Source organism: Bos taurus, chromosome 20 (genome assembly GCF_002263795.3).
Source record: "Bos taurus isolate L1 Dominette 01449 registration number 42190680 breed Hereford chromosome 20, ARS-UCD2.0, whole genome shotgun sequence".
In the NCBI taxonomy this organism is placed as follows: Eukaryota; Metazoa; Chordata; class Mammalia; order Artiodactyla; family Bovidae; genus Bos; species Bos taurus.
The window spans coordinates 23,870,533-23,888,688 of NC_037347.1; the positions used below are offsets into that span (position 1 = coordinate 23,870,533).

At 39.9% G+C, this 18,156-nt stretch overlaps 1 protein-coding gene and 1 pseudogene across 1 annotated transcript in view; both read left to right on the forward strand.

Moving 5' to 3' along the window:
• DHX29 (DExH-box helicase 29) overlaps positions 1–6,929 on the forward strand; it is a 47,313-nt gene extending 40,384 nt beyond the window's left edge. The window contains exons 24-27 of the mRNA NM_001206134.1: positions 1,589–1,891; positions 2,660–2,791; positions 4,342–4,438; positions 6,647–6,929. Of these exons, the coding sequence (NP_001193063.1) occupies positions 1,589–1,891; positions 2,660–2,791; positions 4,342–4,438; positions 6,647–6,702 (588 nt within the window). The 3' untranslated portion in view covers positions 6,703–6,929. The remainder of the gene's footprint in view (positions 1–1,588; positions 1,892–2,659; positions 2,792–4,341; positions 4,439–6,646) is intronic.
• Positions 2,805–4,335, forward strand: LOC107131567 (large ribosomal subunit protein eL34-like; annotated as a pseudogene).
• Positions 6,930–18,156: the final 11,227 nt, after the last annotated feature.

Here is an 18,156-nt window from a genome sequence, read left to right on the forward strand (position 1 = left end):
TCGTATGTTAATTGAAATATGGTTGATTTATAATATAATAGGCATACAGCACAGTGATTCAATAATTTTCTAGATTATACTCCATTAGAAGTGATTGTAAAATACTGACTATAATTCCTGTGATGTACAATATATCCTAGTTGCCTGTCTGTTTTATACAGACTGGTGTGTGCCGCTTAATTCCATATCCCTGTCTTGCTCCGCCCCCTTTGCCTTCCTCCAGTGGTGCCACTTGTTTGTTCTATCTGTGCGGCCGTTTCTGTTTTGCTGTATGCGTTTGTTTATTTCAGGTCCCACAGTTCAGTGATAGCACACAGTGTTTGTCTTTCTCTGCCTCACTTCACTAGCATACTGTCAGTCCATCACCGTTGCTGCAAGTGGCAGGTTTTTTTTTCATTTTTACTAAAGTTTTATTATATATTTATGGAACTTGAGGAATAGTAATATATTAAAACATTTCCTCAAAGTATTGGCTGTGTTAAACTGAAAATAAACTGATACGTTAATGAAATGCCTAAAGAGTTTGCTAAACTAATAAAGTATTATTTATTCAAAGAATAATGCACAAGGACTTCCCTGGCAGTCCAGTGGTTGGCATTCTGTGCTTCCAACGCAGGGGTCATGGATTTGATCCCTGGTCAGGGAACTAAGACCCCACATTCCATGAGATGTGGCCAAAAAAATATAAAAAAAAAAAACAAAACAAGAACGCACAGAGATATATACTTCATGCTGCTGGTTTTACTTAGTAACATGATGGATTAGGAAAATATTTGACAAATGTTAATATAATAAGGTTAGAAATGAAACATTTTAGCATGCCAAATTCCGCAAGTTTTTTTTAATTGGCATGTAGTTGGTTTATAATATTAATTTCAGGTATATACATAGTGATTCACAAATTTTAAAGATGATAGTCCATTATGGTTAACTGCAGAATATTGGGTTTTATTGGGTATATTCCATGTGCTGGCAACATATCCTTGTAACTTAATTATTTTACACATAGTAGATTGTACCTCTCAGCCACCTATCCCTACCTTGCCCCTCGCTCCTTCCCTCTCCCTACTGGTGGCCACTAATGTGTTCTCTATGTTTGTGTTTCTTTTTTGTGTTATATTCACTAATTTTATTTTTTTTAGAGTCCACATATAAGTGATAACATATAGTATTTTTCTTTGTCTGTCTGATTTATTTCACTTAGCATAATGCCCTCCAGGTCCATCTACTTTGTAGCAAAAGGCAAAAATTCATTCTTTTTGTGCTGAATAATATCCCATTGTGTGTGCGTGTGTGTGTGTGTATTATCATCTTTCTCCATTTGTCTGTTGATGGACATTTGGGTTTCTTTCATGTCTTGGCTATTGTAAACATCTGTGAACATTGGAGTTCATGTATCTTTTTGAATTAGTGTTTTCATTTTTTTCTGGATATATGCCCGGGATTGAGATTGCTAGATTATGTGGTAATTCTCTTTTTAGCTTTTTGGAATCCTGTCCATTTTGATAGGAAACAGTAATATAAAGTACAAGGTTGGCACCTTCTTTAACTGATTATGATCGTGTCTCTTTTTAACAAACCAATCTAGGATGTAAAGCAGGAGTTAATCAAGTTGGTTAAAGCAGCAGGATTTTTATCATCTACGACTTCTAATAGCTTCGAAGGAAACAGAGCCACACAGACCCTTTCCTTCCAAGAAATTGCCCTTCTTAAAGCTGTACTTACTGCTGGACTGTATGACAATGTGGGAAAGATAATCTACACAAAATCAGTTGATATTACAGAAAAATTGGCTTGCATTGTGGAGACAGCCCAAGGCAAAGCACAAGTACATCCATCCTCAGTTAATCGAGATTTGCAGATTTATGGATGGCTTTTATACCAGGAGAAGGTAAAGTGCTCATTCTTAAATTCCAGTATTCAGGACATTATTCTAGAAGTCAGTCATAACAAATTTGGATGCCTACCAAATAGTATATTTGGTTCTTAAACTGAGTTGTTCATGTTTGTTCATATTTGAAATCAAGATGTTCATGGTTTCTCAACAAAAATATAAACATGTCTTTTTTCTACATCTCCAAATAAGGGGGATATGGAATGGGATAGAACTAAACGTGATGTTACAGCAGTCTGAGACACAATGCAACCTAAGATGACTTAATAGCAAATATTTGTAGATTAAAACAGTCAACCTTTTGAATCATAGCTCATTAAATTAATAAAGATCCATAATTTCAAGCACTGGCTTGAGTAAATCCCAGCTGTCAGCAAACTTAAATATGTAAAACATGACAAATTCCTGACTAATGGTCATTGCTAAACCTTGCTGTAGAAACCAGGCACTTTGAAACTTAATCATAATTTTTATCTTTCCACTAATTATTTAACAGTATTAGCATAACACTACTTTTTCATACTTTATGTTCAAGGTATACAATTCAGCCTTACAATTAATGTTTGAAATCCTTTTAATAGTATAAATACACAGGTGGTGACTGTGATTATTATAAAAGAGATTGTGCAACATAATGTAGACATGTAGCTTTATAAAACAATTTAAAATAGTAGCAAATTATAGAAAAATGCTTACATGAAACAGAAAATGAATTTTTTATTTTTTTAGGCTATGAAGTGTCTTTTTTGTTTTTTTTTAATACAGATACGATATGCCCGAGTGTATTTGAGGGAAACTACCCTAATAACCCCTTTTCCAGTTTTACTTTTTGGTGGTGATATAGAAGTTCAGCATCGGGAACGCCTTATCTCTGTTGATGGCTGGATCTATTTTCAGGTACATGCTACAACTGATCTTAAAATTTTACTGCCAATATCATTGAGATAGATTTTTTTTTTCTTTTTTTTTTTTAATTGGAGTTTGCGTAATTTCTTCCTATGGTTTGACTTAAATAGAAGACGTCCATATTTTATCTTGCCTGTATGGTTTTAAACCTGCTTAATTTTAAAATCAAACTATATTCCTAATTGCATATTGCATTTATTGTCAGTAATAATGATTTGCCATGTGGTGGACTTCAGTAGTTAATTTTACATGGATCATCCTAATTTAATACCCTAACAACCTTGTTAGATGATTTCTTTCTATTGACGAGGCACTTAAGCTGAGTTAGAGTTAAATAGCTTACATGGATTGTTAATGGTAGAGCAAGGTTTAAACCTAGAACTATATGATCCTCAGACTTGTGCTCCTTCTGCTATATCATGCCACCTATAAAAAGACACAAATTCATTTAATTCATACTGTTAAAATTCTCCTCTGGAAAAATTAGACCAACCAGTGTGCTACCAACAATAAGTTTATGTCTCTATAACTTATCAACATTGACCACTTTAAGCAAATCTAATACATTCTGCTCTGATATACCATGATAGCTGTTTGTCTAAGACTGGAGATGTAAATTTTAAAGGCAGTTTAAAAAATATGTGCACTTCTCACAAAGAGGGGGAGATGGTGATAGTGTTCTATAACTGGATTGTGGTGATGGCTGTACAACTCTATAAGTTCATTAAAAATCATTGAGTTGTACACAGTAAATTTTTATGATCTATAAATTATTCCTTAGTAAAGCTATTTTAAAAATTACATTTTAAAACCTGTAGTCCTCTTTCTTCCTCTTCCGGGGACGATATCTAGAGGTATTCAGGATGGTCCAGTGTCTGACCTACCGTCGGAGGCCGTCCTACAATACAGCCTCTAACAAAACCAGGCTGTCCCAAATCCCTGGTAATGGTATTATTTGCCTTTATACCGAGAAGGTTGGGAAAGCACCAGAATCCACATGTGGGCTGTGCCCAGGCCGATTTCAAGGAGTTCATGCTGTGAGACCTGAAGTTCTTATGAGGTTGTCTAAAATGAAAAAACACAATCAGCTGGGCCTATGATGGTTCTGTATGTGCTAAATGTGTCCACGACAGGATAAGCGTGCTTTCCTTATCGAGGAGCAGAAGATCGTTGTGAAATTGTTGAAAGCACAAGCACAGAGTCAGAAAGCTAATTAAAAAATGAAGCATTTTTGAGCAATAAAATCAAAAAGCACAAAAACAAAACTGTAGTCTTCACTCCCATAGAGTTGATACAAGAGAAGAAAACAATTGCAAAATGGTTGCTATACTCTGGAAAGAGGTATCAAGTTTATGGGTACTTAATAAGGAAATTGAAGTTTATGTCTCTTAGCTGCAGAAGGTAATTTATTTTTCCCATAACATTTTATATTTAAGTCAATATGTGTTAAAGCACATTGTAAGGCATATATGCTTACCTTGATTTTTTCTAAACGCATTCACACTCCTGGGATTAATGTTCAATTTGTCATCTCTCAACAGGCACCTGTTAAGATAGCTGTCATTTTCAAGCAGCTACGAGTTCTCATTGATTCTGTTTTAAGAAAAAAACTTGAAAACCCTAAGATGTCTCTTGAAAGTAAGTGTCTGACTCTAAGAAAGAGAAACTTTCTCTGAGGTTCTCAATATGTTTTCTCTACCAGTCTCCCAAATGTAGAGCTGTTAGTCTGTAATCCTTCAACAGAAATCTGCAGGGGACACCTGAGTTGCCACTTAGTCTGGTATGTGCTTTGCTGTGCTTAGTCACTCAGTCGTGTCTGACTCTCTGCAACCCCGTAGACTGTAACCCACCAGGTTGCTCTGTCCATGGGGATTCTCCAGGCAAGAACATTGGAGTGGGTTGCCATGCCCTCCTCCAGGGTAGTCTGGTATAGTGTTTCCCAGACTTGCCAAATCATCAGAGTTATCCTGGCAGCTGTTAAATATATATAAATATGGTCCAAAGACCTACCTCAGGCATACTGAATCTCCTCTATGGGAGAAGCCTGTGGCCATATTGCTGTTTTATAATCCTTTCATCTGTAACACTTCCCCTGTACTACCATCCCCATTTTTAAATGCAATTATTTTTAATAAACTAGGTTGTTTTTCTGGTAGAATTTCTTACATTTAGGATTTGGGCAGTTGCATCTTCATGCTTTGATTTAATGTTTCTCTGTTCCCTATATTTTCTGCAAACATGGGTTTGATCCCTCGGTCGGGAAGATCCCCTGGAGAAGGGCATGGCAGCCCCCTTCAGTCTTCTTGCCTGGAAAATTCCATGGACAGAGGAGCTTAGTGGGCTACAGTCCATGGGGTCATAAAGAGTTGGACATGACTGAGCAACTAACATACATACACATTCTCTATATTTCCTGAAAACTAGTAGTATATCTAATGACTTGATTAGAATCTGGTTTTTAGGAAAAGAATATTTTTTGGTTGGTGCTATATCCTTCCCATTTCATCACATCAGTTTCATTTTCTTGTTTTTAATGATAAGAATTGATCAATTTGTTCAATGTGATTATATTTAACAAATATCCCAATTAATTCTAGTAGGTAGGCAAGTTGGGGAGCTGCTGGTCTAGTGCTACTGCCCTGAAGTCTCACACTTTATTAATTTCTATAACTGAAGGTGAATGAATAAGCATTTAACTGTGTTAGTTTTCCTGTACTGCTGGAAACTTAAATCAGGTCTTGACATATTAAGAGAAGTGGGCTCTTCCCTTGAGGAACTCTGTGCACTACAAAACAGCCTAAAACAACAACAACAAAAAATACATTATATTAAGGACAGGTTGACCCTCAACTTTTAAATAAAGAAAAATCAATTTTAAAATGCTTTCAATGTTTATCTTTGCCATAACAGGAAAAGTGGAACCTGCCCTCTGATGAGGCATGTATTTTTGACTTCTGGGAGGATGAAGTACATTAGTGTCCTCTCTTTCTGGACTTTAGAGTAAGAGAAGTTGGGATCTAAGGGACACCAAGCTTTTGAAAAAGAAATAACTGAAGTTGCTCTTGTATTTTCTACTATACTGTTCCTCAGACTGAAAATCATAGTTCTTTCTAGACCTGTCATGTTCGCCTTGCAGCCAGTGAACTTTCTTCCCTCACTCCTTTTTATTTAACGCCACTATAGCCTCCAAGAGCCTGAGTGTCAGGCCATGGGCCCAGTTATCAGACTTCTCCATTGCAGTCATTGAAACGTAGACCATTTTCTTATTGAAGTGTCTAATAAGATAAGAATTTCAGTCTTGGAGTCCTGATAATTACAACTATTCAGAAAGTAGTTATGAAGTCACAATATCAGACCAACTGATTAAAAGCAGAGGCAGCTGTGAAAACCTCTAACAAATAACGTAGCCCCTGTTTAGTCTGTTTGTCCAATTAATTGGTGTTTGATTCCCTTGTTATGTAGAGCGGTCTGTCACTTTGCCATCCACACTTCTCCTAGTGCACTTCCCTGGTAAATTTTTTGTTTCCTTTGAACTATACATGGAAAAACAGATAAAGAGTGCTTTATTCCTTGCCCATACTGTTGGCATCCTGGCTAATTCTGAAGTGCATGGATGAGTCAAAAAGTAGACTTGAACTAGGTGAAAAAGTTAGGAAATACACTGAATAGAATTTTTAAGAAATAATAGAGGCATCTCTAGTTTTATAAGTGAATATTGCTGGTGTTAACTCTGTATTCTAATTTAAAAGAATCTTTTAATGAAGTATACCTGTGGTTTACATGTGTATACACTGAAAAATTAGTCAGTGATGAATTTATTCATTGGTTTTTTCTTCTTCCATCCAGATGACAAGATTCTCCAGATCATTACTGAATTGATAAAAACAGAGAATAATAATTGAAACTGCAATTCATGATCCACTGCTTTGAAGAGAGTCATGAAATTATGTGAAAATGGACCATCCCATTAAGTATTTCAGTACTTAAATGTTGGTACTAGTCATATAATGTAAAGGTGGTGGAAAAAAAGCACATACTTTAAACGTGTAATTTTCTAATTTCTTTTTAATGATAGCTATTCTCAGTGTATTTGCCACTATATTTACAATAAATTCTTTGGTATCATCCATGTGGTATTCATCATCATGTGCCTTACGGGCAAAGCCTGTGTCTGTAGTATCGTAACCTACTACTGTGATTCCCTGTGGACCCACCTCATCCTCTTATCAGTCCTTGATGTCTAGAGAGTTCAAACCTTGAGGAGGAAAAGGTCTAAAGGTCTTTCTCCCAGAGGAGAAAATGAGCTCCAAAACCAGTGGTAATTAAATTTTCACAAAAACATACAACTTGAGTTGTTTAATACTTGATAGGAAAAGTCAAAATCTAAATAAGGTATACATTATTAATGGCTGCCATCTGTATCAGCAGCATTCACTAAAGCACAGACAGAGTACTGTAGGAGGATAGGCAGCAATGGATAATGCTACAGTCAACACAGGTGACACCATTTGCACCATTTTCCTCAGTCATAAGCTTTGATATCACTGCTCTTGAATCTTTTTTGTACCGATAATAGAATTGATAAGGTCAGTAACTTTAAGACACTAAAGCATACTTAGATATTTTTCAGTGGTTTTCTTTGTTTCACTTACGATTTTTGAAACTCCGTCTTGATTATGTTGAGGAATTTTCCATTTTCTGTCAAGATTGTTTCAGATCAGTTCAGTCACTCAGTTGTGTCCGACTCCTTGCGACCCCATGAATCACAGCACGCCAGGCCTCCCTGTCCATCACCAACTCCTGGACTTCACTCAAACTCATGTCCATCGAGTCAGTGATGTCATCCAGCCATCTCATCCTCTGTCGTCCCCTTCTCCTGCCCCCAATCCCTCCCAGCATTGGGGTCTTTTCCACTGAGTCAACTCTTCCCATGAGGTAGCCAAAGTATTGGAGTTTCAGCTTCAGCATCAGTCCTTCCAATGAACACCCAGGACTAATCTCCTTTAGAATGGACTGACTGGATCTCCTTGCAGTCCAAGGGACTCTCAAGAGTCTTCTCCAACACCACAGTGCAAAAGCATCAATTCTTTGGCGCTCAGCCTTCTTCACAGTCCAACTCTCACATCCATAAATGACCACAGGAAAAACCATAGCCTTGACTAGACGAACCTTTGTTGGCAAAGTAATGTCTCTGCTTTTCAATATGCTATCTAGGTTGGTCATAACTTTCCTTCCAAGGAGTAAGCATCTTTTAATTTCATGGCTGCAGTCACCATCTGCAGTGATTTTGGAGCCCAAAAAAATAAAGTCTGACACCGTTTCCACTGTTTCCCCATCTATTTCCCATGAAGTGATGGGACCAGATGCCATGATCTTCATTTTCGAAATGTTGAGCTTTAAGCCAACTTTTTCGCTCTCCTCTTTCACTTTCCTCAAGAGGCTTTTTAGTTCTTCTTCACTTTCTGCCATAAGGGTGGTGTCATCTGCATATCTGAGGTTATTGATATTTCTCCCAGCAATCTTGATTCCAGCTTGTGCTTTTTCCAGCCCAGCATTTCTCATGATGTACTCTGCATAGAAGTTAAATAAGCAGGGTGACAACATACAGCCTTGACGTATTCCTTTTCCTATTTGGAACCAGTCTGTTGTTCCATGTCCAGTTCTAACTGTTGCTTCCTGACCTGCATATAGGTTTCTCAAGAGGCAGGTCAGGTGTTCTGGTATTCCCATCTCTTTCAGAATTTTCCACAGTTTATTGTGATCCACACAGTCAAAGGCTTTGGCATAGTCAATAAAGCAGAAATAGATGTTTTTCTGGAACTCTCTTGCTTTTTCCATGATCCAGCGGATGTTGGCAATTTGATCTCTGGTTCCTCTGCCTTTTCTAAAACCAGCTTGAACATCTGGAAGTTCGTAGTTCATTTATTGCTGAAGCCTGGCTTGGAGAATTTTGAGCATTACTTTACTAGCGTGTGAGATGAGTGCAGTTGTGCAGTAGTTTGAGCATTCTTTGGCATTGCCTTTCTTTGGGATTGGAATGGTTTGGAAAACTGACCTTTTCCAGTCTTGTGGCCACTGCTGAGTTTTCCAAATTTGCCTGCATATTTAGTGCAGCACTTTCACAGCATCATCTTTCAGGATTTGAAATAGCTCAACTGGAATACCATCACCTCCACTAGCTTTGTTCATAGTGATGCTTTCTAAGGCCCACTTGACTTCACATTCCAGGATATCTGGCTCTAGGTGAGTGATCACACCATCATGATTATCTTAGTTGTGAAGCTCTTTTTTGTACAGTTCTTCTAGGAACTTCAGATATATTTTTGTGTAGACCAAATGGCAAAAATTGTATCTGAAGGACAAAAGATTAGAATTGAGTAGGTACTTAGTGACTATAGTTGACTGTCCATACAGTGGTACCAACCCTCCACGCAGTCAAAAATTTGTGTGTAACTTTTGACTCCCCCAAAACTTAACTTCTAGCCTACTGTTGCCCAGAAGCCATACAGCTGATTAACATGTATTTTCTATCAGGGCTTCCCTGGTGGCTTAGCTGGTAAAGAATCTGCCTGCAATGCAGGAGACCTGGGTTGGGAAGATCCCCTGGAGAAGGGACCAGCTACCCACTCCAGTACTCTGTGTATAGTCCATGGGGTCACAAAGAGTCAAACTGGAGAATTGCATGGACTGTATAGTCTATGGGGTCACAAAGAGTCAGACACGACTGAACGCTTTTCACTTTCACTTTTCTATGTTCTATCTAACATACATTTTATACATTCATGACATACCTAACTTTTTCTTAATTTTTAAAAAAATACTTATAGGCTTCATGGCTTATCAGCAGGTTTTTAAAATTGTCACAAATGTCAAAAAATTTTCCAATATATTTATTGAAAAAAATCTCTGTAAGTGAACCCACACAGTTCAGACCTATGTTGGCCAAAGGGCAAGTGCATTTGTTGATGAATGAATAAAAGAAGCTGTAACTTTCACTTTATGTGCAGATGAAAGTAAAAATAGTAGCAATCTCTCATTTTAGGTTTCTGCTTGCAGTGTGAGAAGTGAATTGACAGCAAGGAGTCAAATGTGACTGGTTAGGAATCCCTCTCCAGTGCCATTAATAGAAATGAAAATGTTAAATGGAAGAGCTAGATAGGGTGCTGGAGGCAGTTCAACTTGTGAAATACAAGGACATAGAAATTGTGAAGTTGTGCTGGTGGAACTAACGTTAATAGACTACTTTGTGTGTGCATGCTAGTGCCCAAATGTTCTTTGTATACTCACTTATTGAATCTCCACAACAGCCCTATGAGGTAGGTAGTGCATTATCTGCATTTTACAGATGAGGAAACAGGCCTGAGGAAGTGAAATAACTGGTCCAAGATCAGGCTGATAGTAAGAGGCAGAAGCATTATGGCTCTGAAGCCATTTACATTTCTGAAATGTAACCATTCCTTGGAAAATGTGAAAACAGTGGCTCACATCAGGATTAGGATCATAGAGTTAGAGTTTTTCACACAGAGGTGATAGTTAACAATGTGGGAATGAAGAAGATAACCACCAAAGGAGAGAGCAGATAGAAGATAAGTGATGTTAAAATCTTACAGAACATATTTCAAAATCCACTCACTCCTTTCCATCTCCTCAGCCATAACGCAGACCCACATCACCATCATCTTTCACCTACATCACTAGTAATCTACAAATTTGGCCCTCCCCTTCTTACCTCTCTCTAATCCATCTTCCCTGCAACTGTAAGAATGATCTTTTGAAAAAGTTATCTGTTGCTTGGCTGATTCAACCCTTGCTTGGCCTCCCACTGCCCTTAAAGTATGAACTTCAAAACATGCCTACAAAGCTTTAAGTGATTTGGATCTCGCTACCTTCCAACTCCTCTCCTCTCTACCTCTTCTTGCAGTGCTCCAGCCACACCAGGCTCCTTCGGAATCCCAGAAGATGCCAAGTTGCTTTTTAATTATATATACATGTTCTTTGTTCTGGTTCTTTACCACACAGACTATCCTGCTCCTTTGCTATCTTCACATACCACCCTACTGACTTCCTCACTGATGACCCTGCTGAAGTGTAGCTCCCCCTTTTAATCACTCAACACACATACTCTCCTCAGAAGGTACCATCTGCCTTCTGTCTTCTCCCACAGGACCACAGACTGCATTTGACTGCTTTCCCGTGCTACTGTATACTGGCTGTGGCACATACAGGCATTCAATAAATGTCTGCTGAAGATGAATGAGGTATGAGGAGGGGCAGCATCAGGCATTCTTGCCAAAGTCCAGGAAGGAGTTTCTGGGAAGCAAGGGTATTGTCAACAGACGTTATGGACTAAGAAAAGACTTCCAGATTTCATAAGCAGGTCCCGCTTTTGAGAGCAGTGTTTGAATTAAGGCTGGCAAGGAAGGACACTGAGAGGTCCCACAGCCACCTACACATTCAGTGGTTTGCTAAAGGTACTTGCAGGACTACTGTGATAGAGAAAGATACAATAGGATCAGCCAGGGGAAGACACTTCACAGGGAGTCTGGAGGAATCTACCAAAAGGCTTTCTCCGTGTTGTGCAATGTCTCTGCCCAGAGAAGTTTGTTGGAGACTCAAAGTCCAAGGATTTTACTGAGGGCTGGTTACAGGCACAAAGACCAAAATCATAACTATCAAAATTCCAGACTCCCAGAAGGAAAGCAGGCATTCAGTGCCTCAAGCAGAAAAAAAGCGTTATCTGAAATGCAAGCAACTTTTCAAAAACCAAATTCTCAGGCTCCAGCCAAGAGCCAGCCCTGCAAACAGACCCTTCTAAAGACAGTAACCCCAGGACTGCTGTGTTCAAAACTCTTGCCTGCACAGTCACAAAGCTACCAAATCCATTCCCACAAAGGATTTTTAGAGAATGATTACAAACTAAAAGGTAGGGCACCAAATGAAAAATACTCCTTACAGATGTGATGAAGAAACAGAAAGCCTAAGAGGTTGAAGAATGAGATACTTTAGGATAAAAGAAGACCTTCACTGATTTGCAGATAAATAACTAGCTGAGGTTGAGGATAATATTACCATTGGAAGGAGCCCAAGAAAGAACTAAAGAAGAATATAGAGAACAACTTGAAAAAGCTTTTTGGCTTAACCTACACAGAAATGCTTAGGGACTTGAGGAGATAAGCAACTTAAGTTAATAAAAGGTTTTTTCGCATTCAAGTGACCTTGGTGTTGGGCTTCCCAGGTGGCTCAGTGGTAAAGAATCTGCCTGCCAATGCAAAAGACGCAAGAGATGCTAGTTCAATCTCTAGGTCAGGAAGGTCTGCTGGAGGAGGAAACGGCAACCCACTCCAGTATTCTTGGCCTGGAAAATTCCATGGACAGAGGAGCCTGGTGGGCTACAGTCCAGTCAGTTCAGTTGCTAAGTCATGTCCAGCTCTTTGTGACTCCATGGACTGCAGCATGCCAGGCTTCTCTGTCCATCACCAACTGCCAGAGCTTGCTCAAACTCGTCCATTGAGTCGGTGATGTCATCCAACCATCTCATCCTGTCGTCCCCTTCTCCTCCTGCCTTCAATCCTTTCCAGCATCAGGGTCTTTCCAATGAGTCAGTTCTTTGCATCAGGTGGCCAAAGTATTAGGGCTTCAGCTTCAGCATCAATCCTTCCAATGCATATTCAGGACTGATTTCCTTTAGGATTGACTGGTTTGATCTCCTTGCAGTCCAAGGGACTCTCAAGAGTCTTCTCCAACACCACAGTTCAAAAGCAACAATTCTTTGGTATTCAACCTTCTTTATGGTCCAACTCTGACATCCATACATGACTACTGTAAAAACCATAGCTTTGACTAGACGAACCTTTGTTGGCGAAGTAATGTCTCTCCTTTTTAATATGCTGTCTAGGTCTGTCATAGATTTTCTTCCAAGGAGCAAGCATCTTAATTTCATGGCTGTCCATAGGATCTCAAAGAGACACAACTGAGCATGCATATATACACACGACCTTGGGATCTTAGAGTGAAACAGACTCTAAATCTATTTTGTCTTCTTTATGGCTTTCTTAAGAACATTTTTGTTATCTTGTTTTATTGTAAAAATATAGTATATAATACATATAACATACAAAATATGTTAATCGATTGTTGACATCATCAATAAGGCTTCCAATCAACAGTGGGCTATTAGTAAAGTTATCTATGATTTTCAGTAGCATGGCAGGAAGGGGAAGGGTTGGTGCCCCAACCCTACAATGCTGAAGGGTCAACTGCACACTGCAAAATGATCACCACAATAAGTCTTGTTAATATTTATCACTATGGCTATAAAAATTGTTTTCCTTTTTTTTCTTTTTTTATCCCTTTTTGTTCTTTCTTATGATGAGAACTTTTAAGATCCACAGGACTTTGTGGAAAACAATTATATCGCAGAGGTTCTCCCACAGGAGTGAAAGTCTGGGGCCACACACATCAGGTTCCCCAGTCTGGGGGTCTGACACTGGGAAGAAGAGCCCCCAGAGCATCTGGCTTTGAAGGCCAGCAGGATTTGATCACAAGAACTCCACAGGACTGGGGAAAACAGAGACTCCACTCTTGGAGGATGCACACAAGCTCCTATCAACACCAGGACCTGGGGGGAAAAAAACAGTGCATAGCAGCCTGGACCAGACCTACCTGCTGATCTTGGAGGGTCTCTTGGGGAAGCAGGAGGCAGCTGTGACTCACTGTTTGGGCAAGGACACCGGTGACAGAGGTACTAGGGAGTATTCATTGGTGTGAACTGTCCTAGTCATCTGAGGCCAAGACTGGCCCCACCCCACAGCCTGTAGGCTCCTGTGCTGGAATGCCTCAGGCCAAACAATCAACATGGCAGGAACACAGAGATGAAGATGAAGCAAGGGAATACCAGAAGAACATATACTTCTGCTTCATTGACTACACTAAAGCTTTTGACTGTGTGGATCACAACAAACTGTGGAAAATTCTTCAAGAGATGGGAATACCAGACCACGTTTCCTGCCTCCTGAGAAACCTATATGCAGGTCAAGAAGCAACAGTTAGAACCAGACATGGAACAAAAGATGGCTTCCAAATTGAGAAAGGGGTATGTCAAGGCTATATGCTGTCACCCTGCTTATTTAACTTATATGCAGAGTACATCATGTGAAATGCCAGACTGGATGAAGCACAAGCTGCAATCAAGACTGCCAGGAGAAATATCAATAACCTCAGATATGCAGATACCACCACCCAAATGTCAGAAAGCAAAGAGGAACTAAAGAGCCTCTTGATGAAGGTAAAAGAGGAAAGTGAAAAAGCTAGCTTAAAACTCAACATTCAGGAAACTAAGATCATGGCATCTGGACCCATCACTTCATGGCAAATAGATGGGGAAAAAATGGAAACAGTGACAGACTTTACTTTCTTGGGCTCCAAAATCAACTGTAGACAGAGATTGCAGCCCTGAAATTAAAAGACACTTGCTCCTTGGAAGAAAAGCTATGACAAACCTAGACAGCATATTAAAAAGCAGAGACATCACTTTGCCAACAAAGGTCCTTATAGTCAAAGCTATGATTTTTCCAGTAGTCATGTAAGCATGTGAGAGCGGGACCATAATGAAGTCTGAGCACTGAAGAATTGATGCTTTGGAACTGTGGTGTTGGAGAAAACTCTTGAGAGTCCCTTGGACTACAAGGAGATCAAGCCAGTCAATTCTAAAGGAATTCAACTCTGGATATCCAATGGAAGGACTGATGCTGAAGTTGAAGCTCCAATACTTTGGCCATCAGATGTGAAGAGCGGACTCATTGGAAACGACCCTGATGCTGGGAAAGACTGAGGGCCAGAAAAGAAGGGGGCAACAGGAGATGAGATAGCTGGATGGCATCAGTGCCTCAAAGGACGAGTTTGAGCAAACTCCAGGAGATATGAAGGACCCCAAAGCCTGGCATGCTGCAGTTCATGGAGTCAAAAAGAGTCCTACATGACTTAGCAACTGAACAACAACAACATACAAAAGGCAGATTCCAATGAACAGAGCCCGGTCAACTCAGCCCATGCCACTCAGGCACTAGAGAGACCAATCCAAGCGTCAAGTAAGAATCAGACATACAGAGAACAACTTCACCAAAGTACCACCCTTAAGAACTAGCTGGTGAAAGTGAAAGTGTTAGTTGTTCAGTTGTGTCCAACTCTTTGCAATCCCATGGACTGTAGCCCACCAGGCTCCTCCATCCATGGAATTCTCCAGGCAAGAATACTGGAGTGGGTAGCCATTCCCTTCTCCAGGGGATCTTCCCGACCCAGAAACTGAACCCAGGTCTCCTACATTGCAGGCAGATTCGTTACTGTCACAGTCATATTAATTTAGACAAACCACACACAAGGCCAAGGAAAATAGGTCCACCAGTAAGGGCAGGGCTTCTGGGGTGACAGTCGTAAAGAACTATTGAAAGGAGTAAGGAAAGAGATTTTAAAGTTAGGTTTGGGTAGCCCTGATATTCAGGTTGTGAATTTCTGAGGCCATATAGAAAGAGAATTGCTATACAACAGTATTCATGGGTATGGTAGCTAACAAGTAAAATTCAGTCTAGCGTAGAGACCTCACATACCTGGAAAACACTAAGATATAATCTAGGAGTAAATTGGAATTTTACTAAACAATGGTACCAAATTAAATTTCTATCCAGTCAAGAGTCCCCAAAACCAGGTCAAGACAAAGTCACACAAATAGTCAGTAGTAGAGCTTTAGACTAGAATCTGTAGAAGAAGGAATCAGTGCTGTGTAAATGCATCTGTTCCTAGTTTCACAACATCAATTCTCTGTATATATTTTCCCCTCAGTTTTCTAGTTGGTATGTTTGTAAAAGATTCTATTCTAGCCTCTAGATAACAGAAGAGAAAAGGGTCAGGTGAGTGTGGCAACTGTGGGTCCAATGCGGGTATCTGGACCCTCTGAAGTAAAAGCCAGACAGAATCAGGATTGTCTGTCCATGTCCATCCACTGGGTTTTCCTATGTGGACAAAAAGAAAATGTTGTCTGCTATTTCAGAAAACAAGGAGTGTTGCGCCATCAAGCCATCAGCTGCTGCAGCCCCACCCCAACTGCCTTACTGCCCTCCTCAGTGTACCCTGAAGGGAGTTTAGGATGGAGAAAAACGGGATACTGGCCCTAGATGGTTACGATGGCTATCAAAGGAACAATTTCAATGAGCTCAAACTCTTGCATCTTCCCATACATAGAAACAGAGAGGGAAATGAAAACTCACTCCAGTATTCTTGCCTGGAGAATCCCATGGACAGAGGAGCCTGGCAGGCTACAGTCCGTGGGGTTGCAAGAGTCAAACACAACTTAGCAACTGAAGAGAGAGAGAGATACACAGAAAAGCACTAAAATTATTAATTTGAGATATGTGTTCTTTTGTAATTAGCAGTCATCTTTTTATATATTAGACTACATGTTTTTCTGTGAAGCAAAAACTCCTGGCTCTTTCCATACGTCTTTAAAACAATTCCTCAGAGCTATCTGAGAGGCTGTTTCTGGGCTATATTCCTCAGTAACATCCCTGAATAAAACATAATTCTCAACTTCTGGGTTGTGCCTTTCTTTCAATTGACACCTTTTAGTAGGCCAATTTAATATATTCAAAAGCTGTATGGATTTTGGCATACAGTCATTATGAGATAAAGTATTCCAAAACAAATGATCAATATCTTACTAAAAGGTCACAGGGGCTCCTTAATTTCTATGTATAAGAATTTAGAGACTGGTGGAGACCCACATATTTCACATTTAATTGTAAAATAGAATTATTAATTTACCTCAAACCACAGTCTGTTGAGAGGTATTAAGCAAGTCCAATTTTGCTTGGTTACACAAGTCCTTTCTCTTTCTCAGCTAGTTAACATTATATCCCTTCATCCTAAGTCCCTGTGGACAAAGGCATAAGGGGAGTGGTAATACTGTTGGGCAGAGCCCTGGCATCCCTGGAGGGGAAGAGGGTTGAGAGGGATTGGGGAGGGAGATGAAATATAGCACAAAAGGGGGAACATCAAGCAGCATAACTTAAGATGAGTTGATCTGGCATGTGTGCTCAGTCGCTTAGTCGTGTCTGACTCTTCGTGACCTCATTGACTATAGCCCACCAGGCTCCTCTATTCATGGGATTTTCAAGGCAAGAATACTGGAGTGGGTTGCCATTCCCTTTTCTAGGGGGATCTTCCCAACCCAGGGATCGGATTGATCCTGGTCTGCATTACAGGATGACTTTTTACTGTCTGAGCCACCAGGGAAGCCCCTTGAGTTGGTTTGGGGAGTGGGGTTGGCGGGGGTGGGGGGGTGGGGGGTGGAAATTTGCATATGAAAGAAGAAAATAAAAGGGTGTGAATGAAGAGAAATGATAGTAGAGGAAAATGGGAGGGTGTAAGGCAACACTCTATACACAGAAGAGATGGGACACTTGGGGATATAGAAAGTAGCTTTGCCCTTCTGTTTACGGTTTTGAACTGTATAGTTTGTGCTAAGGTAGAGAGAAATTTTCTTTTGCATCTCTAACATGAGTATCTTATCTAAATAAATGCCAACACACTAAATGTCCAAAACCTAAGGTTAGTTGGTTTCAGGAAATCACTTTGGAGTGAGAGCTGTATGTCATTGTACACGCAACATCCTGGAATGCTTAACTAAGTGAAGAATGCTATATCCATTTGAAGGGAAACTCTAAGGCCATTAAAAATCATGATCTTGATGAATATTTCATGATTTGGAGGAAAATGCCATGACACCATGTTATGTGATGGGACACAGACAATATATGTGGGCTGCACTGCTTCCTTTTTCCGAGCTTACAAAGAAAGAGCTTATAGACCAGCCTCCTTTGGGTTAGGTTGGGATCATATGATTAGATTTCTCATCAGTGGAAATTTGAGCCAAAATGATGCATCACATTCTAGTCTTAGGCAGTAAAAAACCACTGCAAATTTGTTAAGCTCACTCTCCTAAACACATGGCTGGAAGCACAGAGCTCCAGAGATGGTGTCTGGCAAAGCAGAAGCAGCTCTGATCAATCTATCTGTACTATAGGGTTGGAGGAAAGCTGACCAGAACAGCTGCCTGATCTGTAAGGACTATGCTAAAAGCAAGAAGCTAAGCTTTTTTCTGTTAAGTCATTAAGAGCAGATTTAGTTGTTAGGACAATGAATACATTAGGATACCAAGCTCTCTCTCTCTCTCTCTCTCAGATCAGATCAGTCGCTCAGTTGTGTCCGACTCTGCGACCCCATGAGTCGCAGCACGCCAGGCCTCCCTGTCCATCACCAACTCCCGGAGTTCACTGAGACTCACGTCCATTGAGTCAGTGATGCCA